Consider the following 21,734-nt stretch of genomic DNA (forward strand, 5'->3'; position numbering starts at 1 on the left):
CCACATTCAGTTTTTTTTCACGCGTGTGCAATGTTGCTTTATTTCTTTACTTTAAAAAGAACCGTTCTATGACTCAGACCTGAATCGGTCGAAACACATCAGGAAATCATGGGACTACTACGGAAGAAATAAAGTGACATTGGATTTTTCTCGATCACTTTTTTTTCCCCACCCATGCTCCACAAAAGCCAGTATACCCCAAAAAATGGGCAGTAGATTCAGCGGGCCCTGCCAGGGGATAAATTAGGGCCCAGGTATTTGCTTTGAGCCCAGCGCTCCTGCACCAAACACTTCACGTCACGGGTAGAGAGCACACAATTCGGATCACACAGCAAGCCGTGCGTTAGATCCTTGTATGTATGGGGGTCACTTACAGCTCCCGGGAGCCCCCTCCCCGCCCACCATGTGCCAGTTATCATGCTGGTGCTGCCTTATGTCTCTTCACACGGGTTCACACTTGTTGAATGTGACTATGACGATCTACGAGGCTGATCCTGGGATGTGCCGCAGATCCCCAGGAGGATGAGGTGGCTCCAGTGGGGCTGTCCACCAAGCTCTGAGAATATGCAGCATGCTCCTTTATTCTTGCAGGGTTTTCTTTTTTCCTGCGGCACAGACAAAAATCTTTATTATTTTTTATTTTTTCCCCAGTGCATGTGAACAGGACTTGTTAGCATTTGTTCACATGGTTGTATTAGCGAGCTCGTATTGTTGGCACTGAAGACGTGCGTTTTCTTTGTGGATCTTTTTTTATTTTGCTTTTGAGGCATTTCTTGGTGTGGATTTTTATGCATTTTTTAGACCGCCCATTGGTTTCAATAGGAGTTTTCAGGTGCAAGAATTCACTTTTCCGTATGAACTACGCCGCAGGTGGCGGATTGAGACCAGCAGAAAATGCGCCAAAATCCATGCGGAAAATCCACTGCATAAACATGGCCTTATCTGATCTGTCAAGGATTTACTTGTGGTCTCCATTAAACTCCTCATCTCATCCTGAACCTGTGGACGCGTCCTATGGCTGCACCCCTGCATGCATGTTCCCTAGCTTCTTCCAGAGACCCCCAAAAAATGTTCATGTTTAAAATTCCAGTGAATGGGCAATACTCCCGATTCCTGTGGGTTGGTGAGAAGGCGCCTGTCGTCTAGACCCTGGTCCTTAGTCCTCCCTCTCATGGTGTGGAGGTGCCTGTCGCCTAGACCCTGGTCCTCAGTCATCCCTCTCATGGTGAGGAGGCGCCTGTCGCCTAGACCCTGGTCCTCAGTCATCCCTCTCATGGTGAGGAGGCACCTGTCACCTAGACCCTGGTCCTCAGTCATCCCTCTGATGGTGAGGAGGCGCCTGTCACCTAGACCCTGGTCCTCAGTCCTCCCTCATGGTGAGGAGGCGCCTGTCACTTACACCCTGGTCCTTAGTCCTCCCTCTCATGGTGAGGAGGTGCCTGTTGCCTAGACCCTGGTCCTCACTCCTCCCTCTCATGGTAAGGAGGTGCCTGTCGCCTAGACCCTGGTCCTCAGTCATCCCTCTCATGGTAAGGAGGCTCCTGTCACCTAGACCCTGGTCCTCAGTCCTCCCTCTCATGGTAAGGAGGTGCCTGTCGCCTAGACCCCGGTCCTCAGTCATCCCTCTCATGGTGAGGAGGCGCCTGTCGCCTAGACCCTGGTCCTCAGTCATCCCTCTCATGGTGAAGAGGCGCCTGTCACCTAGACCCTGGTCCTCAGTCATCCCTCTCATGGTGAGGAGGCTCCTGTCACCTAGACCCTGGTCCTCAGTCCTCCCTATCATGCTGAGGAGGCGCCTGTCACTTACACCCTGGTCCTCAGTCCTCCCTCTCATGGTGAGGAGGTGCCTGTCGTCTAGACCCTGGTACTTGGTCATCCCTCTCATGGTAAGGAGGCGCCTGTTGCTTAGACCCTGGTACTTGCTCATCCCTCTCATGGTAAGGAGGCGCCTGTCACCTAGACCCTGGTCCTCAGTCATCCCTCTCATGGTAAGGAGGCGCCTGTCACTTAGACCCTGGTCCTCAGTCCTCCCTCTCATGGTAAGGAGGCGCCTGTCACCTAGAACCTGGTCCTCAGTCATCCCTCTCATGGTGCGGAGGCGCCTGTCACCTAGACCCTGGTCCTCAGTCATCCCTCTCATGGTGAGGAGGCGCCTGTCACTTACACCCTGGTCCTTAGTCCTCCCTCTCAGGTGAGGAGGTGCCTGTCGCCTAGACCCTGGTACTCAGTCATCCCTCTCATGGTAAGGAGGCGCCTGTCACCTAGACCCTGGTACTTGGTCATCCCTCTCATGGTAAGGAGGCGCCTGTCGCTTAGACCCCGGTCCTCAGTCCTCCTTCTCATGGTGAGGAGGCACCTGTCACCTAGACCCTGGTCCTCAGTCCTTCCTCTCATGATGAGGAGGCGCCTGTCACCTAGACCCTGGTCCTCAGTCATCCCTCTCATGGTGAGGAGGCACCTGTCACCTAGACCCTGGTCCTCAGTCCTCCCTCTCATGATGAGGAGGCGCCTGTCACCTAGACCCTGGTCCTCAGTCATCCCTCTCATGGTGAGGAGGCACCTGTCACCTAGACCCTGGTCCTCAGTCATCACTCTCATGGTGAGGAGGTGCCTGTCACCTAGACCCTGGTCCTCAGTCATCCCTCTCATGGTGAGGAGGTGCCTGTCACCTAGACCCTGGTCCTCAGTCCTCCCTCTCATGGTAATGAGGTGCCTGTCACCTAGACCCTGGACCTCAGTCATCCCTCTCATGGTAATGAGGCGCCTGTCACCTAGACCCTGGTCCTCAGTCATCCCTCTCATGGTGAGGAGGCGCCTGTCACCTAGACCCTGGTCCTCAGTCCTCCCTCTCATGGTGAGGAGGCGCCTGTCACCTAGACCCTGGTCCTCAGTCATCCCTCTCATGGTGAGGATGTGCCTGTCACCTAGACCCTGGTCCTCAGTCATCCCTCTCATGGTGAGGAGGCGCCTGTCACCTAGACCCCGGTCTTCAGTCCTCCCTCTCATGGTGAGGAGGCGCCTGTCACCTAGACCCTGGTCCTCAGTCCTCCCTCTTATGGTGAGAAGGCGCCTGTCACCTAGATCCTGGTCCTCAGTCATCCCTCTCATGGTGAGGAGGCGCCTGTCACCTAGACCCTGGTCCTCAGTCATCCCTCTCATGGTGAGAAGGCGCCTGTCACCTAGACCCTGGTGCCCCGTCCTCCCTCTCATGGTGAGGAGGCGCCTGTCACCTAGACCCTGGTCCTCAGTCATCCCTCTCATGGTGAGGAGGCGCCTGTCACCTAGACCCTGGTCCTTAGTCCTCCCTCTCATGGTGAGGAGGTGCCTGTCGCCTAGACCCTGGTCCTCAGTCATCCCTCTCATGGAAGCCATTAGTCACTGACACTTCCTATGACTATTTACTTGGTGACCCGGCTGTCACAACTCTCCTTTTCCACGCCCCCTTCAGTGGAAACCACGCCCCTCTCGCATGACAACTCGGCCTTTCGCCCACCCCGTTTGTCACTGCGGCCCCGCCCACGTCCCCGTGGCCCCGCCCCTCTGCACTGCCGGGCCTGCGCTCAGTAGTGACTGCCTGCTTCTGCCGGGATGGCGTTCATGGACAAACCGCCGGCCAGCAGGCTCTTCCTGGATGACACGGTACCGCTCTCCGCTGTGATAGAGGCCAGCCAGAGCCTGCAGTCCCACACGGTGCGTACTGACCGGGGGTGCCTGTGTGTACACGGCTGTGTGTGAGGTGCTGACACATGTGACATGTATGTGCTGCAGCCCTGTGCGGTGTGGGCTTCATGTTGTGCCATCCCCTGTGTGTAGATATCACTGTATGTGCAGGACTGTATCCATAGAGAGCAGTATAAAACCCGTCTATAGATGGTAATATATGTGTGTGTATAACCTGTATCTACCTGTCTATAGAGAGCAGTATACATGTGTGTGTGTGTGTGTATATCCTGTATCTACCTGTATATAGATGGTAATATGTGTTTAAATAGACATCAATATATATATATATATATATATATATATATCTCTATCCTGCATCTACCTGTCTATAGAGAGCAGTATACATGTGTGTGTATATATATATATATAATCTTCTGTATCTACCTGTCTATAGAGAGCAGTATACATGTGTGTGTGTGTGTATATATATATATATATATATAATCTTCTGTATCTACCGGTCTATAGAGAGCAGTATACATGTGTGTGTGTGTATATATATATATAATCTTCTGTATCTACCTGTCTATAGATAGCAGTATACGTGTGTGTGTGTGTATATATCCTGTATATAGATGGTAATATGTGTTTAAATAGACATAAAAAAATATATATATATCTCCTGCATCTACCTGTTTATAGAGATCAGTATACATATGTATTGTGTGTGTGTGTGTGTATATATATATATCTATATCCTGTATCTACTGGTCTATAAATAAAAGTATGTATTTTACTTGTATATAGATAATATTTATATATGTATATAACTTGTATCTACTGGTCTATAGATGGCAGTATATATGTATGACTTGTATATACTGTAGATATCAACATATATAACTTGTATTTACCAGTCTATAAATCTTAATATACATGTATATGACTTGTATCCATCTATCTATCAATCTATCGTGTATCTTCTTGTCTATAGATGTCAATATACGTGTGTATTACTTGTATATAGACGTTACTATATATGTCAGACTACTGGATTTGATAAAGATGCAGATTTACCCATTGATCTCTTAGAGGGAAGCTGATGACATCGGTGCCCATACCCCTCCATACCCTATAGCAGGGGGCCTGTAGCAGTTATTTTGCCCCCTATGTTAGGACCCTATAGGTCGCTATATTGTTGCTGTGCCCGTCTTCATGATGAGGACCCACCGGACAGATCACCCTGACGTCTTTATCAATAGACAGTTATAGTTATAGTCATCAGGGTTGGGATTAGGGCTGCAGTAAACGATTATTTTAGAAATCGAGTATTCTAATAAGAAAAAATGAATTAATACACTGTTTTCCTTTATAAAAACTCATCAGACCCCCTGCCATCAGTCCCCAACGCCCTTCATTCTCCCCCAGTGCCATCAGCTCTCTCCCCTTGTGCCATCAGCTCAGCAGGGATAGTGCACACAGTGATGTCACAGTGCAGGGATAGTGCACACAGTGATGTCACAGTGCAGGGATAGTGCACTCGGTGATGTCACAGTGCAGGGATAGTGTGCTCGGTGATGTCACAGTGCAGGGATAGTGTGCTCGGTGATGTCACAGTGCAGGGATAGTGTGCTCGGTGATGTCACAGTGCAGGGATAGTGTGCTCGGTGATGTCACAGTGCAGGGATAGTGTGCTCGGTGATGTCACAGTGCAGGGATAGTGTGCTCGGTGATGTCACAGTGCAGGGATAGTGTGCTCGGTGATGTCACAGTGCAGGGATAGTGTGCACGGTGATGTCACAGTGCAGGGATAGTGTGCACGGTGATGTCACAGTGCAGGGATAGTGTGCACGGTGATGTCACAGTGCAGGGATAGTGTGCACGGTGATGTCACAGTGCAGGGATAGTGTGCACGGTGATGTCACAGTGCAGGGATAGTGTGCACGGTGATGTCACAGTGCAGGGATAGTGTGCACGGTGATGTCACAGTGCAGGGATAGTGTGCTCGGTGATGTCACAGTGCAGGGATAGTGTGCTCGGTGAGGTCACAGTGCAGGGATAGTGCGCTCGGTGAGGTCACAGTGCAGGGATAGTGCGTTCGGTGATGTCACAGTGCAGGGATAGTGCGCTCGGTGATGTCACAGTGCAGGGATAGTGTGCTCGGTGATGTCACAGTGCAGGGATAGTGTGCTCGGTGATGTCACAGTGCAGGGATAGTGTGCTCGGTGATGTCACAGTGCAGGGATAGTGTGCTCGGTGAGGTCACAGTGCAGGGATAGTGTGCTCGGTGAGGTCACAGTGCAGGGATAGTGTGCTCGGTGAGGTCACAGTGCAGGGATAGTGCGTTCGGTGATGTCACAGTGCAGGGATAGTGTGCACAGTGATGTCACAGTGCAGGGATATACCCACATCAGAGACTAAAAGGAAACAAAACCCAAACCACCCTGAACCAGCCACTAACGACGGGGTGCTCTAACACCCTATGCTGCCAATCATCAGCCCCTCTAAACTAGGCCAGTGAGCACTACTACCCCTATCATCCTCTGGCCATTCCGGCACAGGTGACACAGCTCTAACTAGACAGCCATGCTCCACCACTGGGTGGTAAACGTGTTATCATAGGGGTTCTCCGTGCTGGGACACACATGGCGAGCACTAATCACACAGTGCCCCTCCACACATGCAACCACTTACCAGCCTTCCGCCGACAACCAGCAGCCAGCAGTTCTGATCTGTACCGCCACTCGCGCCCCGCCTCCTCCGCCTCCTCAGCACACAGCGTCTGGTCACACAGCGCTTACGTGCAGTATGACCTGACGATGTGTCAGGATCCAGTACAGCGCGTTGCGGGCCGTCGGGTGACAACGGAGCGGTGAGTAATAGCAAGCGCTTCACTCCCGCTCCATGGTCACATGACACAAACGAATCCTCGATGCAAAAAATTTGCATCGAGGATTATTTTGTGTCGAATTACTCGATTAAATCGAGTAATCGTTTCAGCCCTAGTTGGGATTATTTTTGTCACCCTTTGGCCTCATGCACACGACCGTTGTGTTTTGCGGTCAGCAAATTGCGAATCCGAAAAACACGAATGGCATCCGTGTGTGTTCTGCAAATTGCAGAACGATTCGGACAGCCATTGATATAACGGACAAGAATAGGACAGGTTATATATATTTTTTTTTGCGGACCACTGAACGGAGCAAGAGATGCGGACAGCACACGGAGTGCTGTCCGCATCTTTTGCTGCCCCATTGAAGTGAATGGGTCCGCGTCCAAGCCGCAAATACTGCGGCTCGGATGCGTACCAAAGCAACGGTCGTGTGCATGAGGCCTTTGATCCATTTCTATTACCGAGCAATGAACTCTTACTGTATACACAGAAATAATGTGTGTTGTGTATGTACAGGAGCGGAGTGGTCATTTCTGGGGCCCCAAGCAAAGTTCTGTTATGTAGGTTGAAAACAAAAGACACGTCCTTTTAAGTACAACCCTTTTCAGACCAATTATCCTACAGTTAAAGGGGTCGTCGGCAAATGGCATTTATCATGTAGAGAAAGTAAATACAAGCCACTTACTAATGTATTGTGATTGTCCATATTGCCTCCTTTGCTGGCTTGATTTATTTTTCTACGCTGCTCATTTCCATGGTTACGACCACCCTGCAGTCCATTAGTGGTGGTCGTGCTTGCACACTATAGGAAAAAAAAAAGCCCAGGACCGCGGGAGCATGCATAGGCAGCTCTAGTCCCGGCCACCTGGTATCTGCGCTGCAGCTGTGGTCGTAAGCCCTGGAAACGAGCAGTGCATAATGTGATGAAAAAATGACTCCAGCCAGTAAAGGAGGCAATATGGACAATCACAATACATTAGTAGGTGCCTCGTATTAACTTTCTCTACATGATAAATGCCATTTTCTGAAGTGACACAACCCCTTTAATTATAACCCTCAATGCTGGGTGTCATTGCACCGCTAAGATCTGTGTTGTCACCCTGCTAAACTCCACCCCGTCTGCCCAGTCTCAGCTCAGCTGTGTGGCCTGGGCATTTCTGCCTCTGCTCTACAACGGGGGAGGGCACCCCTGGGCTCCTGTGCGGCTGTCTCTTTACCCTGGGTTCACACCTGAGCGTTGCGCAAACGCGCGTTTTACGCGCGTTTTTGTCGCGCGTTTTTATGCGCGTTTTTTGTAATAGTAAACGCGCGTTTGACGCGCGTTTGTGTCATTGACTGCAGTGTCCTATGGCCACAAACGCGCGTCAAAACGCCCCAAAGAAGCTCAAGTACTTGTTTGAGCGTCGGGCGTTTTACAGCGCGTTCGTACGCGCTGTAAAACGCCCAGGTGTGAACCATTCCCATAGGGAAGCATTGGATTTCATGTCTTGAGCGTTTTACAGCGCGTTTGAACGCGCTGTAAAACGCTCAGGTGTGAACCCAGGGTTAGGGTGTGTTCACACTGTCAGTGATTGTGAGTCAAAAGCAATTAATAATCTTTATAAAGCGCCAACATATTCCACAGTGCTTTACAATCTGATATAGTGCCAAAAAATATTACCGCTATACCTTATCTCTGTGTAAGCGCCACTCCTGGTTTTGACACCGTGAACGCACCCTTACAATTTTTTTTTCCAGCCAAACGCTTGTGGCTAACAGGCCCCCCCCCCCCCCGATCTGTGGGGCCCCAGGCCTCCGCTCAGTGTGTCTGGTAATAAAGTCCGCCCCGTGTGTATATACTGCATATATCTTTAGTATTAGGCTACTTTCACACCAGCGTTTTTGGTGGATCCGTCATGGATCAGCAAAAACGCTTCCGTCACGATAATGCAACCATCTGCATCCGTTAAAAATACATTGTGAGTCATGACGGATCCGTCTTGCTCCGCACCACATCACGGACAGCGTTAATCTGTCCGTGATGGGAACGCAACCAAACAGAGCGGAATGCATTCTGTTTCGTTCATTTCAGTTTTGTCTCCATTGACAATGAATGGGGATAACACGGAAGCGTTTAACCCCCGCTATTCAGATCCTATGATCGATCTCAATAGCGGAAAGGTAAAGCGCTGATGTTCACGGTAAAGTGCGGAAGGGCACGGACAGCCTTTAATATAACTGCCTATTCTTGTCCGCAAACTGCGGGCAAGAATAGGACATGTTGTTTTTTTTTTTCTGCGGAGCAACGGATGCGGACAGCACACGGAGTGCTGTCCGCATCTTTTGCGGCCCCATTAAAGTGAATGGGTCCGCATCCGAGCCGCCACAACTGCGTCTCGGATGCGGACCAAAACAACGGCCGTGTGCATGAGGCCTTAGACGCATCATGTCCTGTAATGTTCTTTATCAATTGTGACTGGTGAAGATCATTTCTGCTTTTTCTTGGCGCCAAACTTGTTCTCTTTGTGAAACCGGCTCCATTGTCTTCCCAGGAACAGGTATCGTCTGTGTAGGGAAATGAGATTGGTAATGACCCCGCTGCGGTGGCACGTGACGGCAGAGCTGTGTATGTTGGCACTGTGAAAGGACAGATAATAAATGACGACATATCGGGAATAATGGGAATCGGTCACCTGTGCTGGTTACAGGATGTTCTTCTCCGTTCATGGCTAAAACTCCGATTTCTGGATCACTCCATTGAAGTGATTTAAAGGGAAACCGTCACGTGATATTCATCCACCAATAGGTTACTAGCGCGCTGTTATATGACCTGTCTGATACTGAATAAGGTACGAAATGAACTTCTATTCATGCAGGAGTTGTAGGCACTTCACAGGTCACCTGGGGGGGGTGTTGTGTCCGTGAACCCTCATGCAGCCCGGGCAGTAATCGCACCCATTGTAGCGGGATCGGCGTCACCAGAATCTCTGCTGTAATCTCCATTAGGCCCCATGCGTATGACCGTGTCCGTTTTTCAGCCCGCAACTGGAGGATCCGTAAAACACCGTTACTGGCTGTGTCTGTTCTGCAATTTCCCGGACAAGAATAGGACTTGTTTACAATTTTTTGGGGGACGACGACGAGACAAGTGTGCTGTCCACAATTATTTTTTTTTAAGGCCCCATTGAAATGAATGAGTCCTAATCCAATTCGCAAAAAAATACGGTCATGTACATGGCGCCTAACGTTGTCCTCTGCCTTATAGTACATTCACAGTTGAGGCCTCTTTCACCCTTCATTGAATCTCGGACGTGCGCTGTCCATGGTCTCCACAGACCGCTCACCTATCCGTTGACTTTAATGTGTGGATCCACACATCAGTGGTTTTTCCACGGACCGTGGGTTCATGGTGATGCTCTATTTTTGTCCGTAATTACGGATCACTCAGGTACGTTATAGTCTATGGGTCCGTAAAAAAACACTGATACAGCACGGAGGCCATCTGTGTTTGGTCCATGCTGCTTACCGACCATTGGTAGGAGATGCTCTGAAAGACACTTTTCAGCCTTGCAGTGTCCGTGTAATACGCATGACACACGGAGGGGAAAAGCGGACACACGGGCGAAACACAAGTCCCTCACGGACATCTACATAGACTGGTCCGTGGGTGTGAATGAGACCTAAAGATGGGGCATGTCTGTAGGAGGCGCCAAAATTACTAGCCGCGGGTAATTTGTATAAACTTGCACACGAATATACATTACTTAGTATCAGACAGGGTATATAAAGCATGCTAGCAAAGCTATTAAAACCGCTATATAGTGTGTTTGTGGTGGTTTAGTTCCCTTTAAGGGCCTATTCACATGAAGGTATTGTGGACTTGTTGTATGTCCGTATTACTCCGCAGCACTGACCGAACTCGCGGGATTATAAGGACATGTGATGCCGCGAGTTTGTGGTCAGGCTGTAATTGAGACATATAATATGTTTGGAGTTCGTTCATGTGAATAGCCCCGAACAGAACAGTCAGCAGAATTCTGTATTTAGCTTTAGGCATGAACGGAGAAGAAGACGTCACGTGACTCAAAATCCACACAGGATCACTGAAGTATTCACACGGTTACTTCATGGTTTCCAGTATGAACAGGGTGCTGGGTGCAAATGAATGAGATGGGAAAACTCTTTAAAGGGGTTGTGCAAAAAGTGGGGGGGCGGGGGGGTTTGGCCAGACCTTTAAAGGGAAGATGACTTACCTGCTTCCCGGGGCTTTCTCTCCACGCGTCTTCTCCTCCAGGCCTGCGATGCTTCGCTGCGCTCCAGAGATTTCAAAATCCGGTTTGACATCAGGCCGCAGCGGTGTCTGGATCCCCTAGTGACTATTTGTCATGGCATAAAGGGAGCTGGACACTGCTGCAGCCAGTGCCAGTGATTGGCTACAGTGATGTCCAACCGGGTGTTGTCATCGCTGGACTGCAGCAGAGCATCGCGAGCGGGGAGCCAGCGCCGGGAAGCAGGTAAGTCATCTTCCCTTTGCGGGTCCATCCAAACCCCGCTCCCCTTCTTGCACAGCCCCTTTAAGGGTGGCTGCACACAGTGTGGATTATGTAAAAATTGCAACGTATTACAGTATCGGCCAAGTGAGTGAGATTTGACAAATCCTATCTACACTTAGCTTTTTTTCTTAGGTTCGGAACTTGACCTGCCGTGTGGATTTAGAAATCGGCAGGCATGTCAAGTGTTGCATTTTTTGTGCAGATTTCTTCGTTTTCAATGCAAAAATGAGATCCACATCGACTTCGAAAATCGCACAAAAAACGCACCAAAAATGCAATAAATAGTGCAGCCACTCTTAGAATGGTTTTTGTAATTTCAGATTCTGACTGGTGATCCAACTTCTGGGACCCGCACTGACTCCAGCATTGAAGGTGGCTCTGAACTCCTTTCTTGGAGGACTTTATGAAAACTTCCATAGACATGCATTGACTTTAGCGTACATCCACACGGGACGTAATTTGGTAACAAACCCCAGAATCCTCAGGATAGGCCATCAGTATCTGATCAGTGCAGTGCACAGAAAGGCTGAATCAACGCAGCATCATCTTCATTTTCAGGGTCAGTGAGGGTCCCAGAGGTTAGGCCACCCACTGATTAAGAAGTGATGGAATATCCTAGCAGTGTCACCCCTCTAAGAGATGGGAATACCCCTTTAATATCCTCATATACCGTAGCGCTCATTTCTTCAAGTTTTTTTTTTTAATGTAGAGCAAATGCACTGATGTTTTTTTTTTTTTTCCTTATTCAGTTACAAGGCCTCCAGTGAGCCATCTATAGAGTTTGCACATTTGAGTAATGATGCAGGCATGAAAGAGTTACACTCATTGAAATGCAGTGAATAGGGCGCCAGAGACCTTCAGGGGGTCTGAGGAATCTCTGTGCAGATGAGCACTGTGGGGGTCTTCCATTGGCTTCCTGTGCATTATTTTTTTTAAGTAGAGTCTCACTTTTTCAGTACAAACTTGAATCCTTTGGTGCATAAAGTTCGCTGGCTTGTGGTGGAAACGGTCAGTAGCATCAGCCTACAAGAGCTTGAAATAACAAAGGGTTAAAGATGTGTCCTGGGATTTCAAGTGAATTGAATCTGAATCTGTCCAAACGTGAGCAGATTCATTTCTTAATGTATCTTCCTAAAGCTCGGAGCTGCTTTTTCTTGACACAAATCTCAGATGGACATAGAATGAAATGATAACGTTCCGGCTTCCTGCTGCCACCACTAGAGGGAGCTTCTTGTATATGGTTCTCACAATAGACAGTATTCAGTAAACTGCCCCTAGTGGTGGTTGCCGGCGGCCAGAATGTCATTTAAAGGGATTGTCCTAGTTTATTTTTATTTATTTATTTTTGTAAAAGGCAGGGAAGTTATTGAAATAATAATATATATAAAAATAATAAAGAATACGTATACTCTCTTCCAAAGCGTCTCCATTCCACAACCACCACTCTGATCCTCCTCACCAGGCTCTGGTTTAATCTCTGCAGCTGTAAGGGGGCGGTATACTATATGTGACCACTGCAGCCAATCACTTGCTTCAGTGGTCTTGTGCCGTATACCTCTGAGGCTGCTGCGATTACACATATTATACAGGCACGTCATGGCTGCAGTGGCGGGGAGGATAGAAGCAGCAGCGCTGGGGTGTAGGGGGTTTGGGATGATAAGTAATTACTTCTCTTATTTTAATAGCATCCCAGCCTTTTTTTATTTAAATTAATTCTGACAACCCCTTCAAAGTATTGCGGAATATTTTTATTCTACACTAGCGGGAAATGAAAATAGGACACCGGGGAAATTTTAAAGGGGTTGTCCAGTGCTGCAATATTAATAACCTACCGTCCAGATAGGTCATCAATATAAGATCGGCCGGGGTTCAACTCCTGGCACCCACCGCTGATCAGCTGCGTCCTCTTCCTAGGCCAGTGATGTCACGTTCATGGCCTAGGTGCAGCTCTGTCCCATTCAAGTTCCCGTTCAAGGGAATCGGTCTGAGCGGCAATGGTTACCAAGCACAGCCGCTATCCACTGGACAACGCTCTGGGTGGCATCTGCCCTTGCTGTGGTACAGGCGGCCACTCTGGCGTGGTAACCGTCATCAAGATGCTGGATATCCTCCTGTGGTTTGTCCTTCCAAGCTCTTTTAGCTTGGACCTGTAGATCAGCCAAGGTTGTTGCATGGGAGATCCATCGCCACATCCAGTCCCAGACATCTTTGATGGGGGAGAGATCTGGTGATGGAGCTGCTTGAACATCTAACTGAGTCAACGGTAGGACTGGTTCCACAATGTCCTCGACATACCAAAGGCTGGTAAATGCTCCTTCCACCAATACTAGACAGAAATGGCCATGGTAGCTAATTGTGCCCCACATCATGCCACCTGGTTTTGGTCCTGTGTGTCTTCACATTATACATGATGGTAGTAGGCGCTCTCCTGCCAACTGTAATGTGGTCACCACAAAAAATCTGACAATGTCCCTGGCCTTCAAAAGTTTAGCAGACTGACTAAGGGGTTGTCCACACTGAACAATTCTAATTTGTTAGAAGAGTCCTCCAACCTAAGCTGGTCAAAAGGCGTTATAATGCAAAGAGAGCTGTAAAATATATGGAAAACTTAGTAAGTGTTCATCTCCCCTGCAGCGCCTCCGCAGGGGAAATCAAGTATTACATTGAAATCAATGCGCAGAGTCCTGCGGAGAGTAGATGGTTTTGTAAACCGGATACGGCCCCTTTAAAAAAAAAACATATCCATCCTAGTTACTGATCATGTGAAGTTTCCCGTTATAATTGATTGTCCTGATATGATGCGGCAGAAAAAATTCTGTTTCTGTAATTCGGACATGTCTCAGCCTGTGACTGAAGCAGATGGGAATAGTTGGATATTGCGACACATCCTCTGTCTGGGCCATGAATGCGGTTTTCACTGACACAGTACATCTTTTCTTGGAGGTAGCACATGAGCTCCGGGGCTTTGTAACTGAATATATGCAATCGTAACACATGTTCTGAAAAGGTTGTATAACCGCCTTGTATGAGAGAGGCGCTGTATTTCTGTGCCTCGCTTACAGCCCTGTAACTGGCCTAAGTGTATCTCAGTAATATTTTTGATCAGTCCTTCATTTTTAAAGGGCAGGTTCACATCCGAAATAGCGGCTGAGCCGGTCACTGGCTGTACCTGCGGGTCAAGCCACCATACCTACCTAAAACATTGCAGGGGTTTCCCAGGAGTAAAATATGGATTGTCTAACGCCAGGGTGGGTCATAAATATCTGATCAGTGGAGGTCCGGCACTGTCCGCCCATCAGCTGTTTGATGAGGCCATGACACTCTGCTGAGCGCTGTTGCCCATCCTAGGTCAGTGACGTCACGTTGGTGCAGCTCAGTCCCATTGAAGTGAGTAGTCCTGAGCTGCAACACCAAGCACAGCCACTGTACAATGCATGGCGCTGTGCTTGGTCCGAGCGATTTGGCCCTTTCATACAGCTGAACGGAGGTGGTGGTAGGTGTCGGACCCCCCCACCAATCTAATGTTGATGGCCTGTACTGTGGCAACAGGTGGACAGCTGCCTATAGGTGGCACAACTGCATCCTTCCTTCTAAATAGAGGAGCTACCTATAGGCGGTGTTAGACACATCTTCCTTCTAGAGGAGGCCAGTTACCTATAGGTGGCACTAGAGACAGCATCCTACCTTCTAGAGGAGGCCAGTTACCTATAGGTGGCACTAGAGACAGCATCCTACCTTCTAGAGGAGGCCAGTTACCTATAGGTGGCACTAGAGACAGCATCCTACCTTCTAGAGGAGGCCAGTTACCTATAGGTGGCACTAGAGACAGCATCCTACCTTCTAGAGGAGGCCAGTTACCTATAGGTGGCACTAGAGACAGCATCCTACCTTCTAGAGGAAGGCATCTACATATAGGTGACGCTAGAGACATTATCCTTCCTTCTAGAGGAGGCCAGTTACCTATAGGTGGTGCTAGAGACATCTTGTAGAGGAGGACAGCTACTTATAGATGGTGCTAGAGACAGCATCCTACCTTCTAGAGAAGGGCAGCTACCTATAGGTGGCACTAGAGACATCCTTCCTTCTAGAGGAGGGCAGCTACCTATAGGTGGTGCTAGAGACATCTTCTTGTAGAGGACGACAGCTACTTAATGATGGTGCTAGAGACAGCATCCTACCTTCTAGAGGAGGGCATCTACCTATAGGTGGCACTAGAGACAGCATCCTTCCTTCTAGCGGAGGGCAGCTACCTATAGGTGGCACTAGAGAGACATTCTTTCTTATAGAGGAGGGCAGCTACCCAACGTAGGTGCTTGAGACAGCATCCTTCCTTCTAGAGGAGGGCATCTACCTATACGTGGTGCTTGAGACAGCATCCTTCCTTCTAGAGGAGGGCAGCTACCTATAGGTGGCACTAGAGACATCCTTTTTTCTACAGGAGGGCAGCTACCTATAGGAGGCATTAGAGAGACCTCCTTTCTTCTAGAGTAGGGCAGCTACCTTTAGGTGGCCCTAGTGACAGCATCCTTCCTTCTATTTTGCATGCTTTTCCCAGGCAGCATGGCCATACACCAGCTGGGCTTCTGCAAGGAGAAACTGTACCATCCAACAGTTTGACGCTTTTACAATACAAGTAGCGCAATATCCTGCAGTGCAGCATAACCGATATTACAGCAGTATGCTATAAAGACTAGGATGAGGTGAAGTTCCTGCAGTTGTATTTTCAAGATGTTGTAGAGGAGAAAAACTGTGGAAAGTCAATAACCTTAAGCTATTACGTGTCTGCATTGTATTGACCTCCGCTCATGTGGAGATCTGATGCTTGACCTTGATATAACTTGATTTATCTCTACGAGCTATGGAGGAAGCAGCTGTAAACTCCTGCAGACCTGCCATAATACTGATCGCAATGATTAACACATTTTGCAGCCTGTTCTATCACAGTCTGATGACAACAGCTCTTTTGTGTACTGTTCCATATTCATGTTTGTGATCCGGCTTTTGGGCTAAGCGCACAGCTCCTCTTTGTCTCGAATGTTCCAGTGTTAGAATAAGAGTTAGCTGACTGTGGATTGACGCTTTTCTGGCTTGCTGGCGGTGGAAGAGACTTGTGCAAGACAAGTGAATAAGAGTTAGAGCACACAGCAGTTGTGGGAGATGTTGACCGATGTAAACCTCTAGTGCAATGAATTGTGTATTAACAGGATTCCGTGTAAATGGAAACCAGTGAAAGTTGAGTCGAATGTTTTCAATTATGGACAAAAATGCACCTATATATGTCTGAATGTTCACCAGATAATGCCATGATAGCTTAGAAGTAAGTAAATGTCATCATCTTGCCCAGCTCTGTGCAGCACAGTTGTTTTAATGTTGCTTGGGCTTGCTGGGGGTGGGATTACCAAAGTAATGGACTATAGTTCCTATCATTGCTCTCCCTTCTTACCTACATTACCTATTTGTACAGCTGCTTGCATGCTTCTCTCTAACAAGGTCTAATGTAGTGTAGAGATTACAGAGAACACACAGGGTGCTCTTCTCCTGCAGGATTTGCTGCCCAATGAAACATCACCTCCAGAGACCAGGAGGGGAAGAGATAGCAGGCAGAGAAGAGAACGGGTCGTGTGACATATCACATCAGGAGGAAACCTGTTTTAACATATATTGGTTCTTGTTTTGACTCAGAATTACTCCCAAATGCTTGTCAAGTTGTGTTTGCCCTTAGGCTAACCATATCTGGCCTAACCGGACTCCATTGACTGTAATGCCTTATCCACACAGTCAGTGTTCAGTATTGGAACTTACACAGAAACGAGGTATAATGGAAAGATCTGCACCTGTTTTGTGTTTAGAGCCTCACCTGGTTTTGGCTCAAAATCACTGACTGTGTGACTAAGGCCCCCTGCACACGAACGTGTGCTTCCCGTTGCCGTATTGCGGACCACATTTGCGGACATTGGTGACATTGGTGAACGGAACCCTATGGAAGCACCACGGAGTGCTTCCGTGGGGTTTCGTCCTGTACTTCCGTTCCGCAAAAAGATAGAACATGTCTTATCTTTTTGCGGAACGGCTGGATCGCGGACCCATTAAAGTGAATGGGTCTGTGATCTGCTGCGGCTGCCCACGGACTGTGTTCGTGCATTGCGGCCCGCAGCATGAGCACTGGGTGCACATGTTCGTGTGCAGGGGGCCTAAGGCTAAATGGGATCCAGCGGGATTTCAGCCGGCCAAAAACTGGTACATGCACTGGTTTTTATCCATCCGAAACCCGGTGTTTATATAGGAAGCCAGATGAATCCCTGTTGAGTTTCATTATGGTCAGTTGGCTCCGAAGGTGCACAGCCCTATCCTTCTAGGCTGGACACAGTAAACTCTTATAGCTTTACAGTAGTTGTGGAACTTAAAGGGAACCGGTCATCACCTTTATGCTGCCCGTACTAACTAAGTAGAGACAGGCAAGTTGATTTCAGCGCTCTGTCATTTCTAAGTTAAAAGTAAGTGGTTGCCGAGAACCAACATCACAATCATTGCAGACTGGGCCTGGAAAAGAGTCCCGGCCGCCTGAGAAGAGTCCTGGTTAGTCATGAATTCCTGCTCTCCTGCTGATGGCTGACAGTCTTCTACCAAGTTTTCTCCCTTTCCCTCTAGGAGAGAACTGCCAATCATCAGCAGATGGGCGAGAGAGCAGGAGATTATGGATAACCAGGACTCTTCTCAGGTAGATTTGACTCTTTTCTAGGCCTGGGCTGCAATGATTATGATGCTGGTTCTCAGCAACCACTTACTTCATGTTCATGAGTGACACACCGCTGACATCAGCATGTCTGTCACTACTTTGTGGCCCTAAGTGAGGTCAGCATAAAATCTATGACATGAATGCTGCATCTTCAAATGCAAGCAGCAGTTGTTTTCCTTGGGAGGTCCTGGACTTTTTCTGGATCAAAACTTCTAGAAAAGGAACATTTGGGAGCATCTCTGGCAGAGGGTCAAATTATGTTAAATGACCCATACAGGTCTATTTTGCAAGAAAACTATAACTGATTTTCAAGGTTCTAGTTATTATGGGACATAAATGTATTGATAGGAAGGAAAGGGGATCTACTACTAGTTGACCACTGCTGGAGTAGCCAGGCAAAAAACTCCAGAGACGCCAGTAGGGAAGCAAAACAATTAGTTTGACTCCATCATAAAATTTCCAGAGCGTTGTCTACCTGCCTGCTGGGGTTTGATTAGGCCTGGAACACGTTGGTATGTATCTCTCATAAGTGCATCCCCTGAATTGACCAGGAGCCCAAACCGCCCAGTGTATTCCTCAGAGTTATCATTGTCGTGAGCGACCTCTGTCAGGTCTTTTTGTGTAGCTCTTCTAGAGAGATGTTTCTATAAACGCTTCCAGGATATGGAAATGCAACTTTACTTCTAGCAATAATTAAGCAGAAGTTGTGGTGTCCACCACAATGTTTCTTTCACCCTGGACACTGGAAGGTAACTGAAACGGATGCGACTCTTGTAATTTTCTGGTTTTCTACGTGGATCGGCTGCCCACGCCATAGCTTGTTACATCTCATTGGAGGTTCAGTATGCTGCGAGGTTCCAGGAAACCAGCACGTGTCCTGTATGAATGTATTCTAAGAATACATGGGACTACCCTTTAATGTTAGAGGGGGAAAAAGCACTGATATTGGGAACATCTGTTGAGTAAATGCTAAGCACGGCTTGTATTTATCCCAGCTGTAAACACATAGGAGAAATGACCATTCATCATCAGGAGACCTTGCTGGGTCATGAATGGAGTCACCTTAAAATACTTTGCATTCATGTTGCATTCTTTTATTTGTATTGGTCTTCTTATTGCTCTTTGTCTTTTAGTATTTCGAAGCTACAATTTTTTTTTGAATAATCAATGGTTGTAAAAAAAAATATATAAGAATATTGGACAAATCTCCTTTCTAGGTTGATCAAACATGATGCCTCATAGGGTGTAGGTACCACAAGAAAGCGCGGACTGACCGTGGTATTTCATGGGGATTTCCCACTATTAGAAGTGATGTCATTGCTAAAATATGACATCACTTCTGGACTGTGAGGTTCGAGCGCTGGGACCTCCACCGATCATCAGAATGAAGGGCAGGGGAGAAGCAAAAGGGGCTTCGGTCCCTATAGTCAGGTAAGTGGCGGGGAAGGCTAGGCTTCATCAGTGATGAAGTGATGGATATCCTAGGTTTATGACCTGACTTTTCACCTTTTAAGATGGTTATTGCACAAAAAACGATAGCTGTAAATATAGTAATGGACACTATAATTTATTGTCTATTAATGCAAAAAAAAAGCCTCTTCTCTCCGGTGTAGTTTCCACATTTTTCTCTTTTCTTTATTCACATAGCTATCTCTTTCCTTTCTGTGGGTCGGCAGCAGCTCGTGGCTTGTAATAATAAAGTGCCGACATCTCCCAGGAGTGCATTGCAGGCAACTCTTGTTAACCCCTTCCTCCCCTATATAGAAAATAGTCCCTCACACGCAGCCCAAAAAGATTCCACTAAGGCCTCCTGCACACGACTGTATGGCTTTTTCAGTGTTTTGCGGTCCGTTTTTCACGGATCCTTTGTTCAGTTTTTTTGTTTCTGTTCTGTTTTTTCCGTATGACATATACAGTAAACATTAATCACATAGAAAAAATTGGGCTGGGCATAACATTTTTAATAGATGGTTCCGCAAAAAACGGAACAGATACGGAAGACATACGGAGTATATTCCGTATGTGTTCTGTTTTTTGTGCGGACCTATTGTCTTGAATGGAGCCACGGAACGTGATTTGCGGGCAAAAATAGGACATGTTCTATCTTTCAACAGAGCGGAAAAACGGAAATGGAATCCATACAGAGTACATTATTTTTTTAATTTATTTTTGCGGAACCATTGAAATGAATGGTTCCGTATACAGAACGCAAAAAACGGCACGTAAACGAAAAAAAAAAATGGTCATGTGCGGGAGGTCTAACAGCGCTATGCTATGTAGTTCAGTTTTCTTCTTCGCCACGGTCTTGAGAGCAAGAGAGGTAAGTAAAAAATTAGGCTGCATGCACACGACCGTATGCCCCCCCCCTTGGCCGTATTGCGGCCCGCATACAGCGGGTCCGCAATACACGGGCACCGGCCTTGTGCATTCCGCATCACGGATTGCGGACCCATTCAAATGGGTCGGCAATCACAGAGATGCGAAACGGAGGCACGGATCGGAACCCCACGGAAGCATTACAGCGTGCTTCCGTGGTGTTTCTGGCCGTGCCTCCACACAGCAAAAAAGTAGCGATCCGCATGCGGCTGCCCCATGGTCTGTGCCCGTGCATTTCGGACCGTAATTTTCGGTCCGCAGCATGGGCAAGGAGCCCTAACGTTTATGTGCATGTAGCCTTATTCACACTCTGGCTGTAGAATTAATTTTAATCAATTTTTAGAAAAGACAAATACATAATTTTTCGACCTAATCTCCGCTGCCACTGTTGTGCGCTCACGAATGTGTTACTTCAGTTCATTTGTAACCGCGGTGTGAGAAACAATGGCCGCCTCACTTGTGACCTGCACATAAGAAGAGGGATTTTTTATTTTTTTGTGATCTGTGGTTGTTGTGCACAGTATTGCGAACGTGTTTAGTTCCTAAGGCTACTTTCACACTAGCGCTTTTATTTTCCGGAATAGAGTTCCGCCCTAGGGGCTCAATACCGGAAAAGAACTGATCAGGTATATCCCCATGCATTCTGAATGGAGAGCAATCCGCTCAGGATGCATCAGGATGTCTTCAGTTCAGTCTTTTTGACTGATCAGGACAGAGATAAAACCACAGCATGCTACGGTTTTATCTCCGGCCAAAAATCCGGAACACTTGCCGGAATTTTTTTCCATAGGAATGTATTAGTGCCGGATCCGGCATTCAAAATACGGGAAAAATATGTATAAAAAAAATAAATGCCGGATCCGTTTTTCCGGATGACACCAGAGAGACTGATCCGGTATTTCATTGCATTTGTAAGACGGGTCAGGATCCTGATCAGTTGGCATACGCTTTGACGGATCCGGCAGGCAGTTCTGGTGACAGAAATGCCTACCGGATTCCTCTTCCGCAAGTGTGAAAGTAGCCTAAGAAGGGTGTATGAATGGATAGAGAAGTTCAAGGAAGGTCGTACAAGGGTCAGCCATGAAGAAGGAGCCGGATGCCTGTCCACAACTGACAGCATTGAGCGTGCACATAAACTGGTTCTGTTGGACGAGTGACAGAGGAATAGGTGGCAAATCATTTGCAAATAAGTCCCAGCAGTGATGCAGTCATCCACGACGGTGCATTTGGGGCTCTCAGCTCAGCCTAAAACATTTTTTGAATATATAAATGAAAACGCGTTGACTGACGGACAAAGTGCGTTTAAAAGCAGGGAGATGGTGTTGAAAAACGATGTATTTGTCTTTTCTGAAAGTTGAAATAAATTCTATAGCCAGAGTGCGGATATTTTTATGAATTTAGAAGTTGGAATGACTGAAAGCTATTTAGGCTTCTGAAAGAGAAATGGAGAGGGGTCCTGGGGAAGCTACTAGGCGTGTCGGTCTGGTGAAGCACTATCTATGAGTCGGCAGAGGTAAAGTCCACCATCTTTGTA

General features: G+C 47.7%; 1 protein-coding gene across 1 annotated transcript in view; it reads left to right on the forward strand.

The window, feature by feature from the left end:
- Positions 1–3,532: 3,532 nt before the first annotated feature.
- PXK (PX domain containing serine/threonine kinase like) overlaps positions 3,533–21,734 on the forward strand; it is a 70,452-nt gene continuing 52,250 nt past the window's right edge. Inside the window, 1 exon segment of the mRNA XM_044300663.1 lies at positions 3,533–3,690. Within this exon segment, the coding sequence (XP_044156598.1) occupies positions 3,589–3,690 (102 nt within the window). The 5' untranslated portion in view covers positions 3,533–3,588.

Source organism: Bufo gargarizans, chromosome 7, assembly GCF_014858855.1.
Source record: "Bufo gargarizans isolate SCDJY-AF-19 chromosome 7, ASM1485885v1, whole genome shotgun sequence".
NCBI lineage: Eukaryota > Metazoa > Chordata > Amphibia > Anura > Bufonidae > Bufo > Bufo gargarizans.